The 27,991-nt window shown below is 32.4% G+C and overlaps 1 protein-coding gene across 1 annotated transcript; it reads left to right on the top strand.

Moving 5' to 3' along the window:
• Positions 1–797: 797 nt before the first annotated feature.
• On the top strand, positions 798–27,864 carry LOC129917060 (thioester-containing protein 1 allele R1). The gene is made up of 17 exons (XM_055997379.1): positions 798–1,120; positions 17,911–18,088; positions 18,148–18,375; positions 18,435–18,685; positions 18,762–19,281; positions 19,343–19,437; positions 19,513–19,624; positions 22,271–22,541; positions 22,604–22,741; positions 22,798–23,026; positions 23,085–23,392; positions 23,446–23,864; positions 23,920–24,267; positions 24,326–25,035; positions 25,092–25,215; positions 25,279–25,432; positions 27,526–27,864. The coding sequence occupies exons 1-17, from the start codon at positions 1,047–1,049 to the stop codon at positions 27,753–27,755; spliced, it is 4,389 nt and encodes a 1,462-aa protein (XP_055853354.1). The 5' UTR covers positions 798–1,046; the 3' UTR covers positions 27,756–27,864.
• The last annotated feature ends 127 nt before the right edge of the window (positions 27,865–27,991 follow it).

The raw sequence follows: 27,991 nt of genomic DNA, 5'->3' as shown, positions 1-27,991 counted from the left end.
TATTGAAATTCAGCAATTATTTTACTTTTGAGATTGAAATCTAAAGCGTCTATAAGAATATCATGGTTGGCGTTTTTTTTTTTTTTTTTTCTTTTTTTAGTAAAAACAAAATTCATGGGCTTATTGAAATTTGGTAAAAACATTGCATTTGGGATAGAAAGCAAGAATAAAGGGTTTTCATAAAAAAAAATTAATTGAAAAGGTTTTTGTTCGAAGAGACGGTAAAATCTGTAATTGGTCCCATAAAGCCAATTATTATTTATTATATTTTTGGTTTCGATGAAAAATTGAACGTTTATTCTTTTGTTCTTTAGCGAGTACTCGGGTATCCGGACATCAAGAGCTCTGCACAGAGTCATTCAGAATGATAATAAAAAATCTGTCCGCAAAGTTTAAATAAAAACAAATAACCAAAATGTCAATTTATCGCCAAAAACGGCAACGCCATATTTCCAATATCCGATTTTTTGAGAAAAACAAAAAACGAAAGAAATGTTTTCGAGAAATAATGACTCGAAAAATTGTATGGAAGGTAGAAGTTCTGGAAACTTAATTTTTGAAAAAATAAATTGGAAGAACAGGTACAAAATACCTAAACCGTTAAATTTTCTTACAAAATTCAAATATCCAAGATCTAAACCATCTACATATATTAAAACCACCACACTAAAAAAAAATAAAGACAAACCTACCTCTATTAGTGGTAAGTTGAGCCTAAGAAACTCCAAACTGAGACTCAACAAAATCGTTGTAAATCCACCTGAGCCCACCTGATCTTTTTCTCAACCAGTTACTCTCAGACTCGCCAACGAACAACAGGTGAAACCGCAGCAGTCAATCCGAACTTCTGACGCATATTCACATCGATAAAATACAAAAAAAAAAGATTCATTTTATTCCGAACCATTAACGCTGAACCACTAAGCCGCTGCCGCGTCGCCGTCTTGCCGCCACTCAATACCGCGTCGTAACCACATTATTACACTGTCGTTTATTTGCGATTGTTGTTGTTGTCGATGCGCTAAAATAAAACAAAAAGAAAAACAATGTATCGCATAGCAGGTTTGCTGTTTACATTTTGCCTTGCGCTAGTCCGTATCGCCCCGGGAAACGGTCAAGGGTCAGTATCTCAATATGTTTGACCTGGAAATTATCTCAAAGTTTCATCAAAATGTGCAAAACCTTTAACATCTGGGATAAATGATAGGTTTTTTTTTTGTTTTGTCTTCGTTTTTCTTGTTAACTTTTTCTTCCAATGCTGCTAAAGTATATACCTAACTTAAGTTAGAGATACTTTTTTGTATGCAGCAATGCTTGAAAAGTTATGAAATCAAGTCGTAAAGTAGTTAGTTGTGGTTTTCAGATACAAAAGTTTTTTTGTTTTTTTTTTTCTTTTTGTAAGTCGGTGATGTTTTCCCAACGTTATGTGGTTTGTTGTTGTTTTTGTTTTTGCTGTTGAATGAGAATGCGATGCACGAAAGATTGTTTCGCAAAAAAACGAGTTTGTTTCCGTAAAAAAAGTGTAAAAGTTAGCAATCATCTTTTTAAGCACTCTTGACAGTGCAAATATTGATGAATCAAAAGTTATAAAAAAGTTGTAGGCATGAGATAAAATATCTGAGCTCCATCTTGTTTGTTTGGTGTTCCGGATTTCGCAAAGTTTTTTTTTTTGTTTTAAAAATTTTTGGGATACATTCAACTTGTATATAGATACAACAAAAATTTTACTTCAACCTTTGCGGTCTACCTACGTACAACCAAAGAGTCACCAGTTTTTACCTTGAATAAATCTCAAGCTGTCACTCGAGTGGATCAACGCCCGCACATTTTTGTTTTATGAATAAAGAAAAAAATAAATAAAATACTAGAACAACAATTAAACAAGAATTCGAGTGAATATTGTATAGTTTATGAATAAAACAAAATTATTTTATCCACCATATGACAACAAATGTGATGTCATTTTTATGAATATATTTAGCGTCTTTTTAACCCTATCACCATCATCGATATCTTTGTGCTGAATTTCATTCGATGTTTAAGCAATTTGTATTATAATTTATTTTTATTGGCAAATTAAGTAGATTTTTATGAATCAGAAATTTTTTTTTGAATAATTTTCAAAATGAGTGTTTTTTTTTAGCAATTGAGTGATATAGTAGGTACAAGTGAGCGAAAATATTTCCGATAAAGTGACTCAATTTAAATGTGGGTGATGATGAAGTTGTTTGATATTTCTTTCTTAATCTGTCAAGTTTGAAAAAAAAAAAAATTGTTTACAATTATGGTAAGTTGTTTCAAGATTTATATAACACTCTAGTTATTTTTTTTTTCCGTTAGAAAAGAGAGAATGAGAACGACAAGGTGAAATAGGCAAGTTGATTTTAATCAAGATTCATTACGTTTATGAATGGGATTTATTTTATGGACCAGAATCATGAAGTTGAAAAATTTTAATTTTTGTATTGTTAAAAACCAAACTTTGTTAGTAATAAATGACTGTGATTGCCGAAAAAAAAAAACACAAATTATAACAAGAATACTTAACATTCGCCATAGTCCCGGAAATGACGCGTTCTTGGGAACAAAGTTTGGTCATTTTTTGTTTGTTGTTTTAATCTTAATCTAAATAGAAAATTCTTGAGATAATGTTGCGGTGACCACAATTATTGTCTACCATAATATTGATTAAAAAAATAATTTCAATATTAACAACTGGCGTTCCGCAGATTGAAATTTATTTGATAATCGCTTTGATTTATCGCGTCTTTCTTTGCACACTTTTTTGGTTATTTGAGTTGGAATTGTGATTTTTTGTGTATTGAAAACTTAGAAGGCACTTAAAAAACCTTGTTTTTCGAAACAAAGTTTTATTTTACCAGTAGTCTCTGGCTTTAAATTCGCTTTTTCTTCTTATTTTTTTTAAGTGACTGTATCACTCACATAAATATTGGGCCAAATGCAAATAAAAAAAAAAACAAATATTTACCATAATACACTGATACCTAATAGATATAACCTATAAAGCTATTTTTTTCGATGAATTTAGTTTTGTGGTTATATTGTGACTTACATTTATGGTTAACATTCAGAAAATTACCGTTATTTTTACAAATACACTGTATATAGTAGAATAAAGAAAATCGGATAAAATCAATTATTTGACTCGCAAAACAGCCTGATTTAAACTTTATGAAGAGGACTAAAAACGGTAGAATATAAAATAGTCATTCAATAAAATACTGAAACAGAAGTTAAACTGAATCAACAGTGCCCAAACTCGATTTTGGACTTTTGGCCCAGTAATTTTGTGGTGTCAACAAGTGCGTTTTATAAATTATTTCTGAAATAAAATATATTTTGTTTGGTTTTGCTTGTCGAACTAACGGTTAAAAGTATATACAAATATCTATCCATTTTTAAAATATTTTATACATTCCTTCTTCATTTTTTTCGACATTTAACTCAAGATAAAATTTGGCCCAATCATTTCGTGAGTGACTGTAATTACAAAGATTTTTTAAATTTTAAATTATTTTCGCACTTTTATAGAATCAAACTTTTAAATTTTCTTTAATTTCCTTATAATTTTGGGTTTGATGACTTTGGTAACCGTATATCATCACTTATGAGTCTGACAATAATTGTTTCCTTAAAAAATTCAAAAATAAAAGACATGAAATTTTCAATCATTAATAATTTTTTTTTTAACTATTATTTGTATTTAACGGTATTATACCAATGCCAATTTTGTATAGTTTTTTTATAAGGGTTTGTTAGTATCTGGCAAAATTTTGCATTTACTATTACCACTGGTAGTTAACTGACGCGTTATTTAAAGTAGAGAAAAGTTTTGTAACAAACAAAAGAGCTGAGTAGCGAACCTTCTTTTATGTGAAGTTGACTATTTAGGTACTGAGTTATTGATTAAATGCAGTTCTATGTATCCTCAATTAAAAATAGTGGCCCGTGTTTACTCCAGATGTCAAAAAAAGGGTAAAAAAAATGCAAACAACCTATATAAAACATGGAACGAGTTCATTCATTAATAGACTTTTCTCGTTCTAAAAACATAACTGACAAGTTTCAGCATTTTTACAAAATAAACGATGTTTAGAAGAAATATCTACGAAACCATTAAGTAGTGCCTCGTTTTTGCTAAAACATATACTCAAAAATTTAGCATTTTTTGATAGCAAAACTTTGAAAACTGTGCTAAAAATCGGAGCAATTGGATTTGATGCACCTTCACTAAAAAAAAATTGAACAGCAAACTTCATTAGTTAAAAGCTCTTTTTCGTACATATTTTGATTTTTTGCCCTCTACATTATTGAAAAGTAACTTAAGAGAGTGAATAGTACAATTTTTTACCAACAATTCTTTTTTCTAATACAATTTATAGGCGTGGAAATAATTTCAAAAGCTATTCAATCGTGATGTCAAAAAAAAATATTTTTGGAAGTTGAAATAAAATGTCTGAGACCTCAAGCTCAATATTGAGTGATTATTTCTCTTGGCGATCACTATAATTTGAAATAAGTTTTTCTTTAAACATAGATAAGCAAATCGCGAAAACGTACAAAGCTTGCGTTGCGTGGTTCGAAAATATAAGCAATTACGTAAGGCTTTCCAATATGTTTCTTTTATTTCTTAAAAAAAAAATCTGTACTGAAAATTAAAAAAAGAGTGTGTTTAACTGAAGTTATACTTCCCAATCACAGAAATTAGCTACACCATAACAAACAAAAATGTTTTACAATTTCTAGATGGCTCTAATAGTTAATATCTTTGACATTTGTCAAATAATGAATTTTCACTCTGTTGTGAAGTGTTACTTCAGAAATATGACGCCTTAATATTCTATCAGATTTTTATTGGGAATACAAAACAAAAAATCATCACAAAGTGATATAATTTTATAATCGCATTCAATTTGAATTTTAATGTTGTTAAAACCAGATTGCAGGCAAAACCACACAATAATTTAGCATTTTCCATCTTAATAATTGAGTTCCCGATTCTATTTGAGCATTTATAATCCAATTCAAAAGAATAAGAATTTTTAATTTTTATTCACTCTCCCCTAGATTTTTTTTATTAGCAATAGGTATACAAAGAAGTAAGAACAAGTTTTTTTTTTAATTTATCAATCCAACCAACGTCAAAACGAAACTGACAACAAAAATAGCAAACTACTTGGCCATTGTCTTCGACAATTAAATTCATGCAAAATTATTTATGCACGAAAAATCACTTTCAGTTTATAGTCTGGGAGTGTAGACTGTTCATATAGTCTTGACAATTAACTAACACTTTTTTAAGTTTACTTTGAAAAACTATTTTTTTTTAACTTGCACTAAAAAAAAAAAAAAAAAAACAACTTTTAAAGGCTTATACAAGTTTGCAAAATGTTATTGCATATGAAAAAAAAAATCAGCAGTAATACAGATTAAATCCAAAATGTACATAGATACCTCCTTTTTTGTCAGTAATCATAAAATTAGTTTGAACTCCCAGATTGTACTCTTAGATAATGACCAAGTTGTAATGAATTAGAGATCGGTATCACTGACGGTAATTGATTTAGGTTGTGTTTACTTTCAGAATGCGGAACATGTTGCATTTTATTTTGAAATTAATTTTTATAAGAATAGAAAATAAGCACTTCTATTTGAGTACAAATAATAATATCCAAATAATATCCCAAGAAATGGTTACTTTTGTCAAATTTCAATTAAATTATTTTTATGCAAACTTAATTTGATTTTTTAACGTCTTTTTTCATTAAAAAGAAAACTTTTCACAAAACTAAATGACTCTTCAATTTAAACCTTTTGTCATTAGTTTAAAGATATTTTCATGGAACCTAATTTCTACAGTAATTAGTCAAACTTGAAAGACTGCAAAATTTACCGCAATATTAAAAGTTATTGTTCAAACACTTTTACTCAGGTTGAAGTACTATAATTAGCAAAAAGAACACATTTGTAAGGTATGAGAGTCGCACAATACCGTATACTTATTAACATTTGAAGATAAAGACATATTTGTGTAACAAACAGGCAATGAATTTTTGTTGGTTATTGAACTAACAACAAATAAATGGGCTAGGCTTTCGCTGAAAAGGTTTTGGTGACTTATTATTTGTCATAAAGTTAAGCTTTTTATGAAATTGCACTATACGTGAAATGTATTAAAATCGAGTTATGCGCAATAAGGCATAAATTAAATAAAATAAAATAAATAAATAAAAAATATATGTACCTATTTTGTACACCACGGTGTATACGTAATATTGTTTTAAGTTTCTTATGAAGCCACATTATACACCTGAAGTTCTCATACATTGTGCGGACTTTTTAATGAGGAATTTTTGCTCCATAAATTCATACTTTTCACTCTCTGAAGTTCTCATACATTATGCAGACTTTTTAATGAAGACTTTTTACTCCATAAAGATACACTTTTCACTCCCTGAAGTTCTCATACATTATGCAGACTTTTTAATGAGGAATTTTTCCTCCATGAAGGCACACTTTTCACTCCCTGAAGCTCTCATACATTATGCAGACTTTTTAATGAGGACTTTTTACTCCATTAAGCAACACTTTTCACTCCCTGAAGATCTCATACATTATGCAGACTTTTTAATGAGGAATTTTATCTCCATGAAGGCACACCTTTCACTCCCTGAAGCTCTCATACATTATGCAGACTTTTTAATGAGGAATTTTTACTCCATTAAGGCACACTTTTCACTCCCTGAAGTTCTCATACATTATGCATACTTTTTAATGAGGACTTTTTTCTCCATTAAGCCACACTTTTCACTCCCTGAAGCTCTCATACATTATGCAGACTTTTTAATGAGGAATTTTATCTCCATGAAGGCACACCTTTCACTCCCTGAAGCTCTCATACATTATGCAGACTTTTTAATGAGGACTTTTTACTCCATTAAGCAACACTTTTCACTCCCTGAAGATCTCATACATTATGCAGACTTTTTATTGAGGAATTTTATCTCCATGAAGGCACACCTTTCACTCCCTGAAGCTCTCATACATTATGCAGACTTTTTAATGAGGAATTTTTACTCCATTAAGGCACACTTTTCACTCCCTGAAGTTCTCATACATTATGCAGACTTTTTAATGAGGACTTTTTTCTCCATTAAGCCACACTTTTCACTCCCTGAAGCTCTCATACATTATGCAGACTTTTTAATGAGGAATTTTATCTCCATGAAGGCACACCTTTCACTCCCTGAAGCTCTCATACATTATGCAGACTTTTTAATGAGGACTTTTTACTCCATTAAGGCACACTTTTCACTCCCTTAAGCTCTCATACATTATGCAGACTTGTTAATGAGGAATTTTTCCTCCATGAAGGCACACTTTTCACTCCCTGAAGCTCGAATACATTATGCAGACTTTTTAATGAGGAATTTTTTCTCCTTGAAAGCACACTTTTCACTAACTGAAGTTCTCATACATTATGCGGACTTGTTAATGAGGACTTTTTACTCCATGAAGGCACACTTTTCACTCCCTGAAGCTCGCATACATTATGCAGACTTTTTAATGAGGAATTTTTTCTCCATGAAGGCACACTTTTCACTCCCTGAAGTTCTCATACATTATGCAGACTTGTTAATGAGGAATGTTTCCTCCATGAAGGCACACTTTTCACTGCCTGAAGCTCGAATACATTATGCAGACTTTTTAATGAGGAATTTTTTCACCTTGAAAGCACACTTTTCACTAACTGAAGTTCTCATACATTATGCGGACTTTTTAATGAGGACTTTTTACTCCATGAAGGCACACTTTTCACTCCCTGAAGCTCGCATACATTATAAGGACTTTATAATCAGGACTTTTTACTATATTAATTCATACTTTTCACTATCTGAAGTTCTCATACATTATGCAAACTTTGTAATGAGGACTTTTTACTCCATTAAGGCACACTTTTCACTCCCTGAAGCTCTCGTACATTATCCGGACTTTTTAATGAGGAATTTTCACTCACTGAAGGCACATTTTTCACTAACTGAAGTTCTCATACATTATGCGGACTTTTTAATGAGGACTTTTTACTTCATGAAAGCACACTTTTCACTAACTGAAGTTCTCATACATTATGCGGACTTTTTACTCCATAAATTCATACTTTTCACTCTCTGAAATCCTCATACATTATGCAGACTTTTTAATGAGGACTTTTTACTCTATTAAGTCACACTTTTCACTCCCTTAAGCTCTCATACATTATGCGGACTTTTTAATGAGAACTTTTTACTCCATTAAGGCACACTTTTCACTCCCTGAAGTTCTCATACATTATGCAGACTTTTTACTCCATGAAGGCACACTTTTCACTCCCTGAAGCTCTCATACATTATAAGGACTTTATAATCAGGACTTTTTACTCCATAAATTCATACTTTTCACTATCTGAAGTTCTCATACATTATGCAGACTTTGTAATGAGGACTTTTTACTCCATTAAGGCACACTTTTCACTCCCTGAAGCTCTCGTACATTATCCGGACTTTTTAATGAGGAATTTTCACTCACTGAAGGCACATTTTTCACTAACTGAAGTTCTCATACATTATGCGGACTTTTTAATGAGGACTTTTTACTTCATGAAAGCACACTTTTCACTAACTGAAGTTCTCATACATTATGCGGACTTTTTACTCCATAAATTCATACTTTTCACTCTCTGAAATCCTCATACCTACATTATGCAGACTTTGTAATGAGGACTTTTTACTCCATTAAGGCACACTTTTCACTCCCTGAAGTTCTCATACATTATGCAGACTTTTTACTCCATGAAGGCACACTTTTCACTCCCTGAAGCTCTCATACATTATAAGGACTTTATAATCAGGACTTTTTACTCCATAAATTCATACTTTTCACTATCTGAAGTTCTCATACATTATGCAGACTTTGTAATGAGGACTTTTTACTCCATTAAGGCACACTTTTCACTCCCTGAAGCTCTCGTACATTATCCGGACTTTTTAATGAGGAATTTTCACTCACTGAAGGCACATTTTTCACTAACTGAAGTTCTCATACATTATGCGGACTTTTTAATGAGGACTTTTTACTTCATGAAAGCACACTTTTCACTAACTGAAGTTCTCATACATTATGCGGACTTTTTACTCCATAAATTCATACTTTTCACTCTCTGAAATCCTCATACATTATGCAGACTTTTTAATGAGGACTTTTTACTCTATTAAGTCACACTTTTCACTCCCTTAAGCTCTCATACATTATGCGGACTTTTTAATGAGAACTTTTTACTCCATTTTTCACTCGCGGAAGTTCTCATACATTATGCGGACTTTTTAATGAAGACTTTTTACTCCATGAAAGCACTCACTAACTGAAGTTCTCATACATTATGCAGACTTTTTAATGAGGACTTTTTACTCCATGAAAGCACACTTTTCACTAACTGAAGTTCTCATACATTATGCGGACTTTTTAATGAGGAATTTTTAATCCATAAATTCTACTTTTCACTCTCTGAAATTCTCATACATTATGCAGACTTTTTAATGAGGACTTTTTACTCCATGAAGGCACACTTTTCACTCCCTGAAGTTCTCATATATTATGCGGACATTTTAATGAGGAATTTTTACTCACTGAAGGCACATTTTTCACTAACTGAAGTTCTCATAAATTATGCGGACTTTTTAATGAGGACTTTTTAATACGGACTTTTTAATGAGGACTTTTTACTCCATGAAGGCACACTTTTCACTCCCTGAAGCTCGCATACATTATAAGGACTTTATAATCAGGACTTTTTACTCCATAAATTCATACTTTTCACTATCTGAAGTTCTCATACATTATGCAGACTTTGTAATGAGGACTTTTTACTCCATTAAGGCACACTTTTCACTCCCTGAAGCTCTCGTACATTATCCGGACTTTTTAATGAGGAATTTTCACTCACTGAAGGCACATTTTTCACTAACTGAAGTTCTCATACATTATGCGGACTTTTTAATGAGGACTTTTTACTTCATGAAAGCACACTTTTCACTAACTGAAGTTCTCATACATTATGCAGACTTTTTAATGAGGAATTTTTACTCCATTTTTTACTGGCGGTAGTTCTCATTCATTATGGAAATTTTTTAATGATGAATTTTCTACTCACTGAAGGCACAAATTTCACTCCCTGAAGTTCTCATACATTATGCAGACTTGTTAATGAGGACTTTTTACTATATGAAGGAGCACTTTTTACTTTCTTAAGCTCTCATACATTATGCAGACTTTTTAATGAGGACTTTTTACTGCATGAAAGCACACTTTTCACTCCCTGAAGTTCTCATACATTATGCAGACTTTTTAATGAGGAATTTTTACTCACTGAAGGCACAAATTTCACTCCCTGAAGTTCTCATACATTATGGAGACTTTTTAATGAGGACTTTTTATTCCATAAATTCATACTTTTCAGTCTCTGAAGTTCTCATACATTATGCAGACTTTTTAATGAGGACTCTTTACTCCATGAAGGCACACTTTTCACTCCCTGAAGCTCTCATACATTATGCAGACTTTTTAATGAGGAATTTTTTCTCCATGAAGGCACACTTTTCACTCCCTGAAGTTCTCATACATTATGCAGACTTTTTAATGAGGAATTTTTACTCACTGAAGGCACAAATTTCACTCCCTGAAGTTCTCATACATTATGGAGACTTTTTAATGAGGACTTTTTATTCCATAAATTCATACTTTTCACTCTCTGAAGTTCTCATACATTATGCAGACTTTTTAATGAGGACTTTTTACTCCATGAAGGCACACTTTTCACTCTCTGAAGTTCTCATATATTATGCAGACTTTTTAATGAGGAATTTTTACTCCATTAAGGCACTTTTTTCACTCCCTGAAGTTCTCATACATTATGGAGACTTTTTAATGAGGACTTTTTATTCCATAAATTCATACTTTTCACTCTCTGAAGTTCTCATACATTATGCAGACTTTTTAATGAGGACTCTTTACTCCATGAAGGCACACTTTTCACTCCCTGAAGCTCTCATACATTATGCAGACTTTTTAATGAGGACTTTGTACTCCATGAAGGCACACTTTTCACTCCCTGAAGTTCTCATATATTATGCAGACTTTTTAATGAGGACTTTTTACTCCATTAAGCAACACTTTTCACTCCCTGAAGATCTCATACATTATGCGGACTTTTTAATGAGGAATTTTTAATCCATAAATTCTACTTTTCACTCTCTGAAATTCTCATACATTATGCAGACTTTTTAATGAGGACTTTTTACTCCATGAAGGCACACTTTTCACTCTCTGAAGTTCTCATATATTATGCAGACTTTTTAATGAGGAATTTTTACTCCATTAAGGCACTCTCATACATTATGCGGACTTTTTAATGAGGACTTTTTACTCAATGAGGAAGTTTCACTCACTGAAGGCACATTTTAATCTCCCTGAAGTTCTCATACATTATGCAGACTTTTTAATGAGGAATTTTTTCTCCATTAATTCATACTTTTCACTCTCTGAAGTTCTCATACATTAGACTTTTTACTCCATTAAGACACACTTTTCACTCCCTGAAGCTCTCATACATTATAAGGACTTTATAATCAGGACTTTTTACTCCATAAATTCATACTTTTCACTATCTGAAGTTCTCATACATTATGCAGACTTTGTAATGAGGACTTTTTACTCCATTAAGGCACACTTTTCACTCCCTGAAGCTCTCGTACATTATCCGGACTTTTTAATGAGGAATTTTCACTCACTGAAGGCACATTTTTCACTAACTGAAGTTCTCATACATTATGCGGACTTTTTAATGAGGACTTTTTACTTCATGAAAGCACACTTTTCACTAACTGAAGTTCTCATACATTATGCAGACTTTTTAATGAGAACTTTTTACTCCATTTTTCACTCGCGGAAGTTCTCATACATTATGCGGACTTTTTAATGAAGACTTTTTACTCCATGAAAGCACTCACTAACTGAAGTTCTCATACATTATGCAGACTTTTTAATGAGGACTTTTTACTCCATGAAAGCACACTTTTCACTAACTGAAGTTCTCATACATTATGCGGACTTTTTAATGAGGAATTTTTAATCCATAAATTCTACTTTTCACTCTCTGAAATTCTCATACATTATGCAGACTTTTTAATGAGGACTTTTTACTCCATGAAGGCACACTTTTCACTCCCTGAAGTTCTCATATATTATGCGGACATTTTAATGAGGAATTTTTACTCACTGAAGGCACATTTTTCACTAACTGAAGTTCTCATAAATTATGCGGACTTTTTAATGAGGACTTTTTAATACGGACTTTTTAATGAGGACTTTTTACTCCATGAAGGCACACTTTTCACTCCCTGAAGCTCGCATACATTATAAGGACTTTATAATCAGGACTTTTTACTCCATTAATTCATACTTTTCACTCTCTGAAGTTCTCATACATTAGACTTTTTACTCCATTAAGACACACTTTTCACTCCCTGAAGCTCTCATACATTATAAGGACTTTATAATCAGGACTTTTTACTCCATAAATTCATACTTTTCACTATCTGAAGTTCTCATACATTATGCAGACTTTGTAATGAGGACTTTTTACTCCATTAAGGCACACTTTTCACTCCCTGAAGCTCTCGTACATTATCCGGACTTTTTAATGAGGAATTTTCACTCACTGAAGGCACATTTTTCACTAACTGAAGTTCTCATACATTATGCGGACTTTTTAATGAGGACTTTTTACTTCATGAAAGCACACTTTTCACTAACTGAAGTTCTCATACATTATGCAGACTTTTTAATGAGAACTTTTTACTCCATTTTTCACTCGCGGAAGTTCTCATACATTATGCGGACTTTTTAATGAAGACTTTTTACTCCATGAAAGCACTCACTAACTGAAGTTCTCATACATTATGCAGACTTTTTAATGAGGACTTTTTACTCCATGAAAGCACACTTTTCACTAACTGAAGTTCTCATACATTATGCGGACTTTTTAATGAGGAATTTTTAATCCATAAATTCTACTTTTCACTCTCTGAAATTCTCATACATTATGCAGACTTTTTAATGAGGACTTTTTACTCCATGAAGGCACACTTTTCACTCCCTGAAGTTCTCATATATTATGCGGACATTTTAATGAGGAATTTTTACTCACTGAAGGCACATTTTTCACTAACTGAAGTTCTCATAAATTATGCGGACTTTTTAATGAGGACTTTTCAATACGGACTTTTTAATGAGGACTTTTTACTCCATGAAGGCACACTTTTCACTAGCTGAAGCTCGCATACATTATAAGGACTTTATAATCAGGACTTTTTACTCCATTAATTCATACTTTTCACTCTCTGAAGTTCTCATACATTAGACTTTTTACTCCATTAAGACACACTTTTCACTCCCTGAAGCTCTCATACATTATAAGGACTTTATAATCAGGACTTTTTACTCCATAAATTCATACTTTTCACTATCTGAAGTTCTCATACATTATGCAGACTTTGTAATGAGGACTTTTTACTCCATTAAGGCACACTTTTCACTCCCTGAAGCTCTCGTACATTATCCGGACTTTTTAATGAGGAATTTTCACTCACTGAAGGCACATTTTTCACTAACTGAAGTTCTCATACATTATGCGGACTTTTTAATGAGGACTTTTTACTTCATGAAAGCACACTTTTCACTAACTGAAGTTCTCATACATTATGCAGACTTTTTAATGAGGAATTTTTACTCCATTTTTTACTGGCGGTAGTTCTCATTCATTATGGAAATTTTTTAATGATGAATTTTTACTCACTGAAGGCACAAATTTCACTCCCTGAAGTTCTCATACATTATGCAGACTTGTTAATGAGGACTTTTTACTATATGAAGGAGCACTTTTTACTTTCTTAAGCTCTCATACATTATGCAGACTTTTTAATGAGGACTTTTTACTGCATGAAAGCACACTTTTCACTCCCTGAAGTTCTCATACATTATGCAGACTTTTTAATGAGGAATTTTTACTCACTGAAGGCACAAATTTCACTCCCTGAAGTTCTCATACATTATGGAGACTTTTTAATGAGGACTTTTTATTCCATAAATTCATACTTTTCAGTCTCTGAAGTTCTCATACATTATGCAGACTTTTTAATGAGGACTCTTTACTCCATGAAGGCACACTTTTCACTCCCTGAAGCTCTCATACATTATGCAGACTTTTTAATGAGGAATTTTTACTCACTGAAGGCACAAATTTCACTCCCTGAAGTTCTCATACATTATGGAGACTTTTTAATGAGGACTTTTTATTCCATAAATTCATACTTTTCACTCTCTGAAGTTCTCATACATTATGCAGACTTTTTAATGAGGACTTTTTACTCCATGAAGGCACACTTTTCACTCTCTGAAGTTCTCATATATTATGCAGACTTTTTAATGAGGAATTTTTACTCCATTAAGGCACTTTTTTCACTCCCTGAAGTTCTCATACATTATGGAGACTTTTTAATGAGGACTTTTTATTCCATTAATTCATACTTTTCACTCTCTGAAGTTCTCATACATTATGCAGACTTTTTAATGATGACTTTTTACTCCATGAAGGCACACTCTTCACTCCCTGAAGCTCTCATACATTATGCAGACTTTTTAATGAGGAATTTTTTCTCCATGAAGGCACACTTTTCACTCCCTGAAGTTCTCATACATTATGCAGACTTTTTAATGAGGAATTTTTACTCCATTTTTTACTGGCGGTAGTTCTCATTCATTATGGAAATTTTTTAATGATGAATTTTTACTCACTGAAGGCACAAATTTCACTCCCTGAAGTTCTCATACATTATGCAGACTTGTTAATGAGGACTTTTTACTATATGAAGGAGCACTTTTTACTCTCTTAAGCTCTCATACATTATGCAGACTTTTTAATGAGGACTTTTTACTGCATGAAAGCACACTTTTCACTTCCTGAAGTTCTCATACATTATGCAGACTTTTTAATGAGGAATTTTTACTCACTGAAGGCACAAATTTCACTCCCTGAAGTTCTCATACATTATGGAGACTTTTTAATGAGGACTTTTTATTCCATAAATTCATACTTTTCAGTCTCTGAAGTTCTCATACATTATGCAGACTTTTTAATGAGGACTCTTTACTCCATGAAGGCACACTTTTCACTCCCTGAAGCTCTCATACATTATGCAGACTTTTTAATGAGGAATTTTTTCTCCATGAAGGCACACTTTTCACTCCCTGAAGTTCTCATACATTATGCAGACTTTTTAATGAGGAATTTTTACTCACTGAAGGCACAAATTTCACTCCCTGAAGTTCTCATACATTATGGAGACTTTTTAATGAGGACTTTTTATTCCATAAATTCATACTTTTCACTCTCTGAAGTTCTCATACATTATGCAGACTTTTTAATGAGGACTCTTTACTCCATGAAGGCACACTTTTCACTCCCTGAAGCTCTCATACATTATGCAGACTTTTTAATGAGGACTTTGTACTCCATGAAGGCACACTTTTCACTCCCTGAAGTTCTCATATATTATGCAGACTTTTTAATGAGGACTTTTTACTCCATTAAGCAACACTTTTCACTCCCTGAAGATCTCATACATTATGCGGACTTTTTAATGAGGAATTTTTAATCCATAAATTCTACTTTTCACTCTCTGAAATTCTCATACATTATGCAGACTTTTTAATGAGGACTTTTTACTCCATGAAGGCACACTTTTCACTCTCTGAAGTTCTCATATATTATGCAGACTTTTTAATGAGGAATTTTTACTCCATTAAGGCACTCTCATACATTATGCGGACTTTTTAATGAGGACTTTTTACTCAATGAGGAAGTTTCACTCACTGAAGGCACATTTTAATCTCCCTGAAGTTCTCATACATTATGCAGACTTTTTAATGAGGAATTTTTTCTCCATGAAGGCACTTTTTTCACTCCCTGAAGTTCTCATACATTATGGAGACTTTTTAATGAGGACTTTTTATTCCATTAATTCATACTTTTCACTCTCTGAAGTTCCCATACATTATGCAGACTTTTTAATGAGGACTTTTTACTCCATGAAGGCACACTGTTCACTCCCTGAAGCTCTCATACATTATGCAGACTTTTTAATGAGGAATTTTTTCTCCATGAAGGCACACTTTTCACTCCCTGAAGTTCTCATACATTATGCAGACTTTTTAATGAGGACTTTTTACTCCATTTTTTACTGGCGGTAGTTCTCATTCATTATGGAGATTTTTTAATGAGGAATTTTTACTCACTGAAGGCACAAATTTCACTCCCTGAAGTTCTCATACATTATGCAGACTTTTTAATGAGGACTCTTTACTCCATGAAGGCACACTTTTCACTCCCTGAAGCTCTCATACATTATGCAGACTTTTTAATGAGGAATTTTTTCTCCATGAAGGCACACTTTTCACTCCCTGAAGTTCTCATACATTATGCAGACTTTTTAATGAGGAATATTTACTCACTGAAGGCACAAATTTCACTCCCTGAAGTTCTCATACATTATGGAGACTTTTTAATGAGGACTTTTTATTCCATAAATTCATACTTTTCACTCTCTGAAGTTCTCATACATTATGCAGACTTTTTAATGAGGAATTTTTACTCACAGAAGGCACAAATTTCACTCCCTGAAGTTCTTATACATTATGGAGACTTTTTAATGAGGACTTTTTATTCCATAAATTCATACTTTTCACTCTCTGAAGTTCTCATACATTATGCAGACTTTTTAATGAGGAATTTTTACTCCATGAAGGCACACTTTTCACTCCCTGAAGTTCTCATACATTAGGTGTGTTTTTTATTACCACCGGGCTTAACTGGTTAAAAAAAACGTTTCGGGGCTTAGCGAGAAAAATTGGCAGCACTGCATACTAAATGTTCCGAAATCAGCTGACACAAAAAAATATAAAGTTGTCATATTTTTCGCTTTTGAGTTTTCTTGTGTGTTTTTGAAAAAAAAGTTTAACTAACTATTAAATACATATTTAAAATAATAATTGTCATTCCAAACGTCAGTTTTGATGTTTTTAAACAAATTCTAAACAATTTACGAACAAGTTAATTTGGTAGCACGGATTAAAATCTGTTGAAAAAGTTAAGCCCAGAGAATTCTCTGGGCTAAACAACTAAGCCCAAGGGACTAAAGTGTTGTTGCATTTAACATGTAAATTGCTTAGCCCCGACTGCGTTTTTTTTTGTCCAGATAAGACCGGTGGTAATAAAAAACACACCTATTATGCAGACTTTTTAATGAGGAATTTTTACTCACTGAAGCCACAAATTTCACTCCCTGAAGTTCTCATACATTATGGAGACTTTTTAATGAGGACTTTTTATTCCATAAATTCATACTTTTCACTCTCTGAAGTTCTCATACATTATGCAGACTTTTTAATGAGGACTTTGTACTCCATGAAGGCACACTTTTCACTCCATGAAGTTCTCATACATTATGCAGACTTTTTAATGAGGAATTTTTACTCACTGAACGCACACTTTTCACACTTTTAATCAAAATCAAAATAGAGTTCGTTGTTGAACTCATTTGTTTAAACAGAGAAGGAGGGACTATCAGTTTTACTCTAGATTGGAATATTTTTTTCAGAGCGGGAAACACATTATTTAAACACGGCAGCTTCGCTTCCAATATTTATCTTTGTACAATTTTTTTTAACTTTGGGAAAAGTTGTCTCTTGGAAACCTTAATTAAGACTTAAATCTATAGCTTTTTATTTCTTCTATTCTAGGTACTACTCAATCATAGCTCCAAATACTATCCGCCCTAACTCACAGTATCATGTAGCTGTAACCATCCACAAAAGTAATGAACCAGCTACCATTAAAATTGGTATACTTAGCTCAAAATTCACAGACTTCAAAACTGTTGAAGTTCGTCCATATTCTTCAGAGTTAGTTCACTTTGAGGTATGTCGTTTTTACAAATCCCGCTTACAATATCACAACTTATTTTATTTTTATTCTAGATTCCAGATCTCAAGCCCGATCGGTATAGTCTTACGGCAGAAGGCGTTGTTGGCATAACTTTCACCAATGAAACCAAGCTCAACTTTGAATCTCGACAATTTACAGTCCTGATTCAGACTGATAAAGCTATTTATAAGCCTGGTGATATTGTTCATTTTAGAGTATTACTACTAGACTCAAATCTTAAGCCAGCTAGAAATTATGGAACAGTGAATCTTGAAATTAGAGTAAGACTGAAAACGATTCAATTTTTATGATATTGAAAGTTTTTCTTTTTATTTTAAAGGATGCAAGTGGAAACCTGATAAAAACTACAAGAAATGTAAGATTTACAAGTTCTGTCCTCACAGATGAACTTCAACTATCGACATTCCCAGTTTTGGGTGAATGGTCGATTAACGTTGAAGTCCACGGAGATCAACATAAGCAAACTTTTGAAATTGCTGAATACATTTTACCTAAATTCGAAGTAGCTATTGATACTGCCAAGCATGCAATCTACAAAGATGGCAAGATCACCGCTACGGTGCGTTCAAGGTTAGTCACCACTTCATGTTTATTCCAAATGATAGATTATTATCTAACTATTGTATTTGTTTTTGTTCTTGATCAGATACGCCTTTGGAAAACCTATAAAAGGTGAAGCAACTATCTCAGTTTATCCAAAGTTCTTTGGATCACTCCAACCATTTGTATTCGATTTGATTACACGTAAAGTTGTTCCGATTGATGGAAAAGCCTACGTTGAATTCGATATAAAAGAAGAATTAAAATTCAAAGAAGACTTTGAACGAGATATTCTTCTCGAAGCTGTGGTAGAAGAAGAGACCTCTGGAGCAAAACAGAATACAACAACTGTTGTTAATTTATTCCGAGATCGATATAGTATTGAAACTATTCGGATTCCAAAATATTATATTCCCGGTGTACCGTTTGAGGTTATGGTAAAAATTGTTCGAAATGATGGAAGTCAGTTAAAGGATTTCAGTACTGACATATCAGCATTTCTAACGAATTCGTATGGAGGAAGTGAAATGTATAACAAAACAAATTATACTCTTGATGGAAATGGAGTTGTGAAATTGAAATTTACAGTTCCTGAAGAGGATCATGATGCTTACCATTCGGTTATTGTAAGTCGTACCTCTTTTACATCAACTTGTTCCTATTTGACATTGTTTATTTTTATTTAAGGTAACTTATATGGATGTTTCTATTGATGCTGGAAAAATACCAAGAAAGCAGTTAAATAGCAAAAACTTTATTTTAGCACAAATTGTAACTGATCGGTGAGTTATTTTTTTTTTTTTTTTTTCAAAATATATTGATTTTTTTTTAACAAACTGCACTGCTTGTTTTTCCAGACCAATGGTTAATCAAGAAGTTAACTTTATTGTGAAGACCAACCAACCAATGCAGTATTTTGTGTACCAAATTGTCGGACGTGGTGACATTTTGATGTCCCGTTCAGTGGACGTAAGTTGATCTTCATTATAGGTCTGTTCCAGACTTTTTGTGCACTAAATTAGGAAGTCTGTCAAATTAATGAGAGTTGGGAGAGAATTCTCTCAGTAGGAAATAAAACTACGAAAGACTGCCAAAAAGTCTGGAACAAGTTGAACACCATCATACAACAGAATTTCATATTTTATGCTTAATTCGATATACATTAACACTTTTTTAATGCAAAAAATACGTAAACGCGATTCAATTTAAAAATTACAACAGTTTGATTTGTTTTCTTCTTTATTTATTTGTTTGATATACTAACGAAGAAAAAATAAGAAAAATAATAAAAAAATTATTAGAATAAGCGATTGAATATATTTCAATTTTAAAGTTCAAGTGACATCAACTCCAAATTTATAAAGCGTTTCGCCAATAAAATACGTTTTCTAAGTGTCTGAATTTAAACAAATTCCCTTAGAATATTAAAATTCACAGTATATTCATGCTGTGAGTTTTATATAGTGTCGGTAAACATCGACCAAAATAAGGCGTCTTAGTAAGGGTACGACAGTGGGCTTGTCGTACCTGGGCGAAACGCCTTATAAATTTCGAGTTGTGGTCACTCGAATTTTAAAATTGTTTGATATACGTCAACTTTTCATTTAACAGAACTCATATTTCTGCCGGAAAAAATTCTTTGGGCTAAATTTTTTACTCTCTCGTCTGCGGAAACAGAAATTGTTCAAAATCGATAGGATTTTTTAAGGACTTCAAACAATTTCCGCCGACGATTTGTTAACAAAAAACCAAAATCAAAATACAGCATTTAAACTTTTTATAAAAATTATCGAAACAATTTTAACCCTCTGTAGACGCACACGGCCCACGAGTGCGAATTTGGTTTATATGTACTTTTTCATGTCGCTAGAACTTTTTTGTCTTTTTTAAAAATATTAATTTTAAAATTTTGTAGGTACCTAAAATTAAAAAAAATTTTTTTTTCGAAGTTTCCGTTGTAAAAAAATTGCCTTTTTTAAAATATTTTCAATATATGTATATTTTTTTAAATTATGGTGCTTTTTTCAAATTATCATATGTTTTTTGTCCAAAGCACGATCCAAAATCCTTTTTTTTTTAATGATTTTGGATAATAAAATGTAGAGTCGATAGAAACCTCTGTTATGGATACATTTGATCCGAAAAAGTTTCTTACAATTTCTTGTATTTTTTATATTTAAGAAAATAAAATGTTAATCGAATAATTAATATTTCGCTATAAAAAAAAATAAAGCTTACGTTAAACGTTAAAACGTACATTTTCATAAAATTAAAAAAATAGGTTTCGACATTTTTCTCAATTAAAAAAAAAAATATTTACTGCAACCAAGAAAAAATTTTACTGCAAATAAGAAAATGTCCGCATTGAAAAAGAAAATCAATGCAAAATGTGTGCATTAAATATTTTTTTTTTAAATTTATAATGGAAAGCAAATGCATTAAAAAAATGACTTTCACATTTGTGATGATTTCTCGTATTTTGATCTTAAGGGTAATTCCATGAAAAAGTGGACACGAATTTTGAACAAATTATGCAGTCTTTTTTACTTTTTTTATTAGAAAATTACTATTTACAAACGGCAACTCTTTATGCAAGTTGCAAAAAAATATTCTTTGTTGTATTCCCTTATGGATAGACATAAAATTCAGGGAGTTTAATAATCTTAAAGCATTTTTATAGCATAAGCTTGACAACAACAGAAGAATTTCACATGAAAATGACGGAAAAACAAGCAAACTGAAAATATGATGAGTCTAATAGTGACGATGACAATATCCCCTAATGAGTGCTAAAATAAGTTAACATTTAAGCAAGCTTCGTTACACACTATTCGATTAAAAAAAAACTTGAGTGAAAATGCATCTTTTCTTTACTTTTGGAACCACAAATCGCAGGTAACATGAGTTACCAAAATAATGTAACGTGAGTTACCTAAATATTTAAAAATTTTTCCTCGAAATATTGAAAAAATGTTTGGTTTTGTCACTCATATTAAAAGCTTGTAATTTTGTATGTATGGAATCTTCATTGAAAACAAATTAAGATTCTTAATTATCACATAAAAACTTCATACTGTCGGACTCTTAAAATTCGTGTCCGATTTTTGTAACGTGAGTTACCATCAAACTTTTATTTTTCCCAAGCAAATGTTAAAAATAAAGACAATTTTTTTAGTTAATTATGAAAGTAATAGTTATGCTCCATTCATGGATAGTTATTTCGTATCAATTTACATTAAAATTGAAAAAAAAAAATTATTTATGTGTTGGAAATTTTTGTGAATGTAACGTGAGTTACCATGGAATTGCCCTTAACAAAATTTCCTCAAAACATAAAATTCAATGGAAAGATATATAGAAAAATGTATTATTGATAAAAACAAAACTCCACCTGAAGCTTTAAAGGCATCATTTACGTTTCCAGCTTTTTCACGATAGTTCTATTTGATTCCCAGAACATTTCTAAATTAATATGATCAATTACATAGGTATAATAAAACTTCATCAGAATCAGTTAGGTTGTTCTTAAAAAAAAGACTTTTTTTTCTTTATGTTTACTATTACATTCAACAATATTTCTGGATACTAAACATAACTAAATATATTTTTTGCCAGGTTCCCAATACCAAATACCACGCAATTAAGTTTCTAGCAACATTTGCAATGGTTCCCAAAGCCAAACTCTTGGTCTACATGGTAGTAGATGGTGAATTAATATACGACGAGCAAACAATAGAATTCGGACAGGATTTAGTGAATTTTGTCAAAATCGAAGCACCATACAAAGCACCTCCAGGACAAGATATTGATATTACCATAACAACAAAGCCACACTCTTACATTGGTTTAATGGCTGTTGATCAAAATGCTCTTAACATTCGAATGGGTATGAAAATTTAAAACTTTTCAAAACGGAAAAAATATTCATTTTATATAATTTTTCTAAAGGTAATGATTTGACCAATAATGGAGTCATGTCAGCTTTGGAAAAATACGACTTAACTGATATGAGATCAACTATAGGATCACCTGGAAAACAATCTGGAGTCATCACTATGTCAAATACACATTATGTAATTGGAAATGGTAAGGTTTCTAAAAAATTCTGCAATAATTTCATTATTTTAAGACTTTCTTGATAGATCCCCAAACAACAACTTCCCCCACCGTCACTTTCAATGATGATGACAAACAATCCAACATCAAAAAGACTGATATTGGTCCAGCACATAAATTCGAAGTCAATACTCGACCCCCACTTGCTGGACCTTATGCCTTTAGTAGAATACCAAAACCTTTTTGGAGTCGTCCTCGAGTCCATGTGATGCAAGATGTCGCTCATACATGGCTTTTTATGAATATTTCTTCAGGGTAAGTTCCCAAAAAACCGATTTAAGACGAAAATCATTGTTTTATTTAAATCTCCTAGGAATGAGGGTCGAACAACAATTCACAAACGTCTACCAAGTCAAATGCGTTCATGGGTTCTTACTGGGTTCTCCTTAGACCCAGTCACTGGCTTGGGGCTATCAAAGCCTCCAAGCAACCTCCAGTCTTTTAGAGACTTCTATATCTCCACAGACCTTCCATATTCTGTGAGGAAGGGTGAAGTACTTGCTGTACCCTTTACCGTCTTCAACAACATGGACAGAGATTTAACTGTCGAAGTGACTCTCTACAATACAGCCCAAGAATTTGATTTCCCACATTTGGAAAATAAAGTCGAACCTGCTCCAAGTAAGTATATTTTCTTATTTTAATCGACTTTGAACTTAAAGCCATCTTTCCAGAAATCGAGCTCTACAACCGCAGATCAATCAAAGTCTCCGCTAGATCCGATCAATCTTTGTCATTTATCATCCGACCAAAAAAAGTCGGTCATGTAATTATCAAAGCAGTCGCTAATGCCCAAGTAGCTGGCGATACAGTCGAAAAGACACTTTTAGTTGAACCTGCTGGAGCTACAAACCGGGTTAACCGGGGCTTCTTATTAGACTTGAGTGCTAAGCCTAAAATAATGGAAAACATCACAATAGACATTCCCAAGAATGCAATTCCTGAATCAGCCATGATCGAGGTATCAGTTGTGGGTGATTTGGTGGGTAGTGCGATCAAAAACGTGGAGAATCTTATTCAGCTGCCTGTTGGATGTGCTGAACAAACTATGGTCAATTTTGTTCCCAATATTATGGTGCTTAGATATTTACAAGTAAGTGACCGTTTTTTTCAAGACTTAAAGCTGATATTTTAATCATTTTCTTCAGAGAATCCGAAAACTCTCCCCTGCCATCGAAAACAAGGCTAAAAAGTTCCTCGAAGTTGGCTACCAACGAGAACTGTACTATCGCCATAAAAATGGAGCTTTTAGTGCTTTTGGAGTGAAAGAAAGTGACTCGAGCACATGGCTTACAGCCTATGTTGCGAAATCATTCCGACAAGCTAGTATCTATACACAAATTGATGAATCCATCATCAAGGCTGCCTTGGACTATTTATCTAAAAATCAACGGGAGGATGGAAGTTTCAAGGAAACTGGTGATGTGTTTGCTCAGTTGGACGATCAAAATGTCAGCTTAACTGCCTTCACGGTGCTAGCTTTTATGGAGAACTCTGTGAGATATCTTCTTTCTTTTTGTCAATCAAATCAATAAATCCTACCTTTTTCCATAGGAAGCTTATCCAGAGTACAAAAATCAAATTGCCAGAGCATTGAACTACATTGCTCGAGGTCTTGATTCAACCACAGATACCCATTCATTGGCAATTGGAGCTTATGTTCTTGCCATTGCCAATCATGGAGCTAAGGGTTCATTCATTCAACAACTAGACAGCATGTCGAATGTTGAAGATGGCAAAAAATGGTGGAACAAGACCACTCCTGATGGTGACAAAAAATCACCCTGGTACAATCGAACACGATCGGTTAACATTGAGATAACTTCATATGCTGCAATGGCTTTGCTGGAGAGTAATCTTATTGGCGATGCATTGCCAATTCTCAAATGGCTTGTAGATCAGCGGAATATGTTTGGAGGATTTTCCTCGTCAATTGATACAGTTGTGGGTCTTGAGACATTGATCAAATTCTCAGAACGAACTTCAAGTCAAGGAACTAATGTTCAAGTGGTATTTAATTATGGACAAGGTGCTGAGACAGCATTAAATGTTAATGCTGAGAATGCAATTGTCTTGCAATCATATCAGCTGCCAGCAACTGTGAAGAATTTGACTATCTCAGCGACAGGTCGTGGAGCTGCTTTAGCTCAGGTCTCTTATAGATATAATACAAATGTGACTGGTGCATGGCCAAGATTTATATTGGATCCACAAGTTAATCGAATTTCACATGCAGATTATTTACATCTTTCCATTTGTACAAGGTAAGACTTGAAGAGCCATCCTTGAGGGTTATAATTTAATTGCTCTTTGTTTTTAGTTTTATTCCAGTTGAAGGAGGTGCTGAACGTTCGAATATGGCTGTCATGGAAGTCAGTTTACCAAGTGGATTTACAGTTGATTTGGATACTCTACCGTCTTTGGAAGCTAATCAGAGAATAAGGGTTAGTAGAGGAGTCTTTTAATATGGATGAATATAATATAATAATTTTTTTTTTTATTTCTAGAAAGTTGAAACCAAAAAACGTGATACTGTGGTCATAGTTTACTTTGACTATTTAGATCACAGAGAAATCTGTCCAACATTAGATGCTTACAAGACGTACAAAGTAACAAAGCATTTCCCAGCTCCTGTGGTCATTTACGACTACTATGACAATGGTAAGAACAACATACATGTACCTACATATTTTTTTGATTGCCGAAGGTAGCTCAGAAAACTCTCGATACTACCTTTTAAGTTTATTGTCTCCTTTCTTTGTTCGGCGCTCAAATCTCTTGAGCATTTTTCCTTTTTCGAGCGGCTATTTTGAAAATAATTGCGCTTTTATTCGTGTTTTTGTGGTACATAGCTCAATAAACCAATTATTAAAAATAAATTACAATTTCATAACAAAATATAAACCTAGTGTTTAAAATAAAAAGTATATGAACTCTCAACAGCTCTACTAGATATTTATAATTTTATTATTTGGTTGATATCTAAGAGTGGGATACCGGATTACAATCCTACATATTAAAACTGTTACGAAAAATCTTATGTAAGTCAGTTTCACTTTCCCTTTTTTCGATCTCAAGTTTTTTGCATTTGCCTTTCTAAAAGATGCACGGATTGTTTTTTGATTGTATAAGTCCAATTTTGTTATATGTTTCGTCTAATTTTTATTTCAATCCTATTAATTTATTATATCCCTTGACGTTGGGAATATCCTTTATATATACTACCAATATAGCTTTATATTTTTCGACATTACCATTTGCATCTTTTTTTCTTGAACACCCATTTGAAGTTTATGGGTTTCGTTACTTTTGGTAGTGAAACTAATTTACAAGCATCGTTTTGGATAGGAGCTACATATTCATCATTTATTGCTTTTTTCAATTAAAAAATAATTTCACTCTTCATCGCCTCAGCGACTGTTTTTAGGTCTTCCTAATTGTCGGTAGCCAATCATAACTTATAGGTGGATTTTGTATTCATTTGGGTTGATAATTCATTATTTTAATGTTTTGATGAATCTTCATTTGCATTCTATACTGAATCACATCTTTTAATAATATTAGGGAAAACTGCATCTCGACTTATTTTGTTTTCTTTTTTGTTGACATCATAGATAAGATATGATTTTGAGTTATTTACTTCTTTTCCCTTGGCATCGAGTTTCTTCTACTTTCCTTTGAGAATGTGAATAATTGCTTGACAATCGAAAACTTTAAAATTATCCAAATTGACTCTTTTTGCACTCTATATTTCTTCAGATGATTTTTACTTTATTCCTTTGTAAAATGTTGGATAAACTGGTATGTACTAGTTCTAATATTGATTCTGCAATTGACTGATGGACTTTTTATTTTTGATAAATTCAATAAAATTGATTTTTGAATTTCATTTTGATACTTTGATGTCCTACCAATTTTTTTCGTAGAATATGCACTTTGTAACTTTAGTACATTTTACTATTCATCCACTGTTGGAAAAAATGATTGAAAAACCTGGGAACGATTTTCGACACAAATATTCATTGGAGAGACCAGCTTGAAACATTGATCCTATCCATTCTTCATCTACGTTAAGACCTTCAGACCTAGGCTTAAATGATGTATTTAACACACAGCCTTACAAAGTCCTTTTATTTGGATATAAATGCCCATAACTTGATGTTTAAATTTTTTTTAAATTGTAATAAGATTTAGGGTTGGGGCCAAAATTCTTTTTTCAAAATTCTGGTTTCAAAATTCTGCTTTACAAAATTCTGCAAAGTTTTTTTTGTAAAATAATATGCTGGCAGAACTTTAAAAACAGAATTTTGAAGTCAGAATTTCGCCCCCTCCCTAAGATTTATTTTTAAAAATCAAACATTTAAAAATAATTTAATCAAATCTTACCTTTCAACACGCTGGAATAGGTTAAAACTCGTATTCCCTGCTGGCTCGTACTCTCTTCTTTGCTTCTTTTTTGTAGTGTCTGTATTACACTTCGAGACACTTCGCCGAAGCTTTGAATTTTTTTCTGCTTATAACTGCAATAGCTTTAGTTTCTATCATTCCACTACTATGTTTATAGTAAAATTTTGGCGGAAACATTCATTACTGTAGAGTATATGTATAGACCAGAGCCAGGTCTCCTTTTTTGGCACGGCAGTCATTTTTACCAATAGACATTCCCTTTTGTTTGTAATATAGCTGTCTACTGGAAACTAAGAACATTAGTTAATACTCAAAAGCTTTATTAAAACTTTTTTTTTTCTTTTCAGCTCGTAAGGCACGAATGTTTTATCGTGCTCCCAAATCATCACTTTGCGACATATGTGATGGCAGTAATTGTGATAATTTCTGTGAGAAAGCCGAACAAAGACAGTCTCGTCGATTGGATGATTCTGATGATGCCAGTAAGAGAAGTGGATCTAGCAATGTCCAACAATGGTTACCACAAACCATGTTCAGTATTGTGATTGTTTTGATCCTCTCAAGGATTCTACAGTAGATTAAAATCTATTTTTTCAAATAATAACAAAACTTCATTGTATTCTTAAAACAACAACAACAAAAAACCATCAACAAGCTTTAACCAATAACTAAGATCGTGATACTATTTTTTTTTTTGTTTAAAATGTATTGTGTGTTTTATTTTATTTTTATGTTTCATAATAATTAATTTACTAATATTTATTATTTTTTGACAATACTTTCGAGTGATATTTAAAAAAAGAGAAATAAAAA

Source organism: Episyrphus balteatus, chromosome 1 (assembly GCF_945859705.1).
Source record: "Episyrphus balteatus chromosome 1, idEpiBalt1.1, whole genome shotgun sequence".
In the NCBI taxonomy this organism is placed as follows: domain Eukaryota; kingdom Metazoa; phylum Arthropoda; class Insecta; order Diptera; family Syrphidae; genus Episyrphus; species Episyrphus balteatus.
Note: the sequence above shows the minus strand (reverse complement) of the source record. Positions and strands in the feature narration are given on the sequence as shown.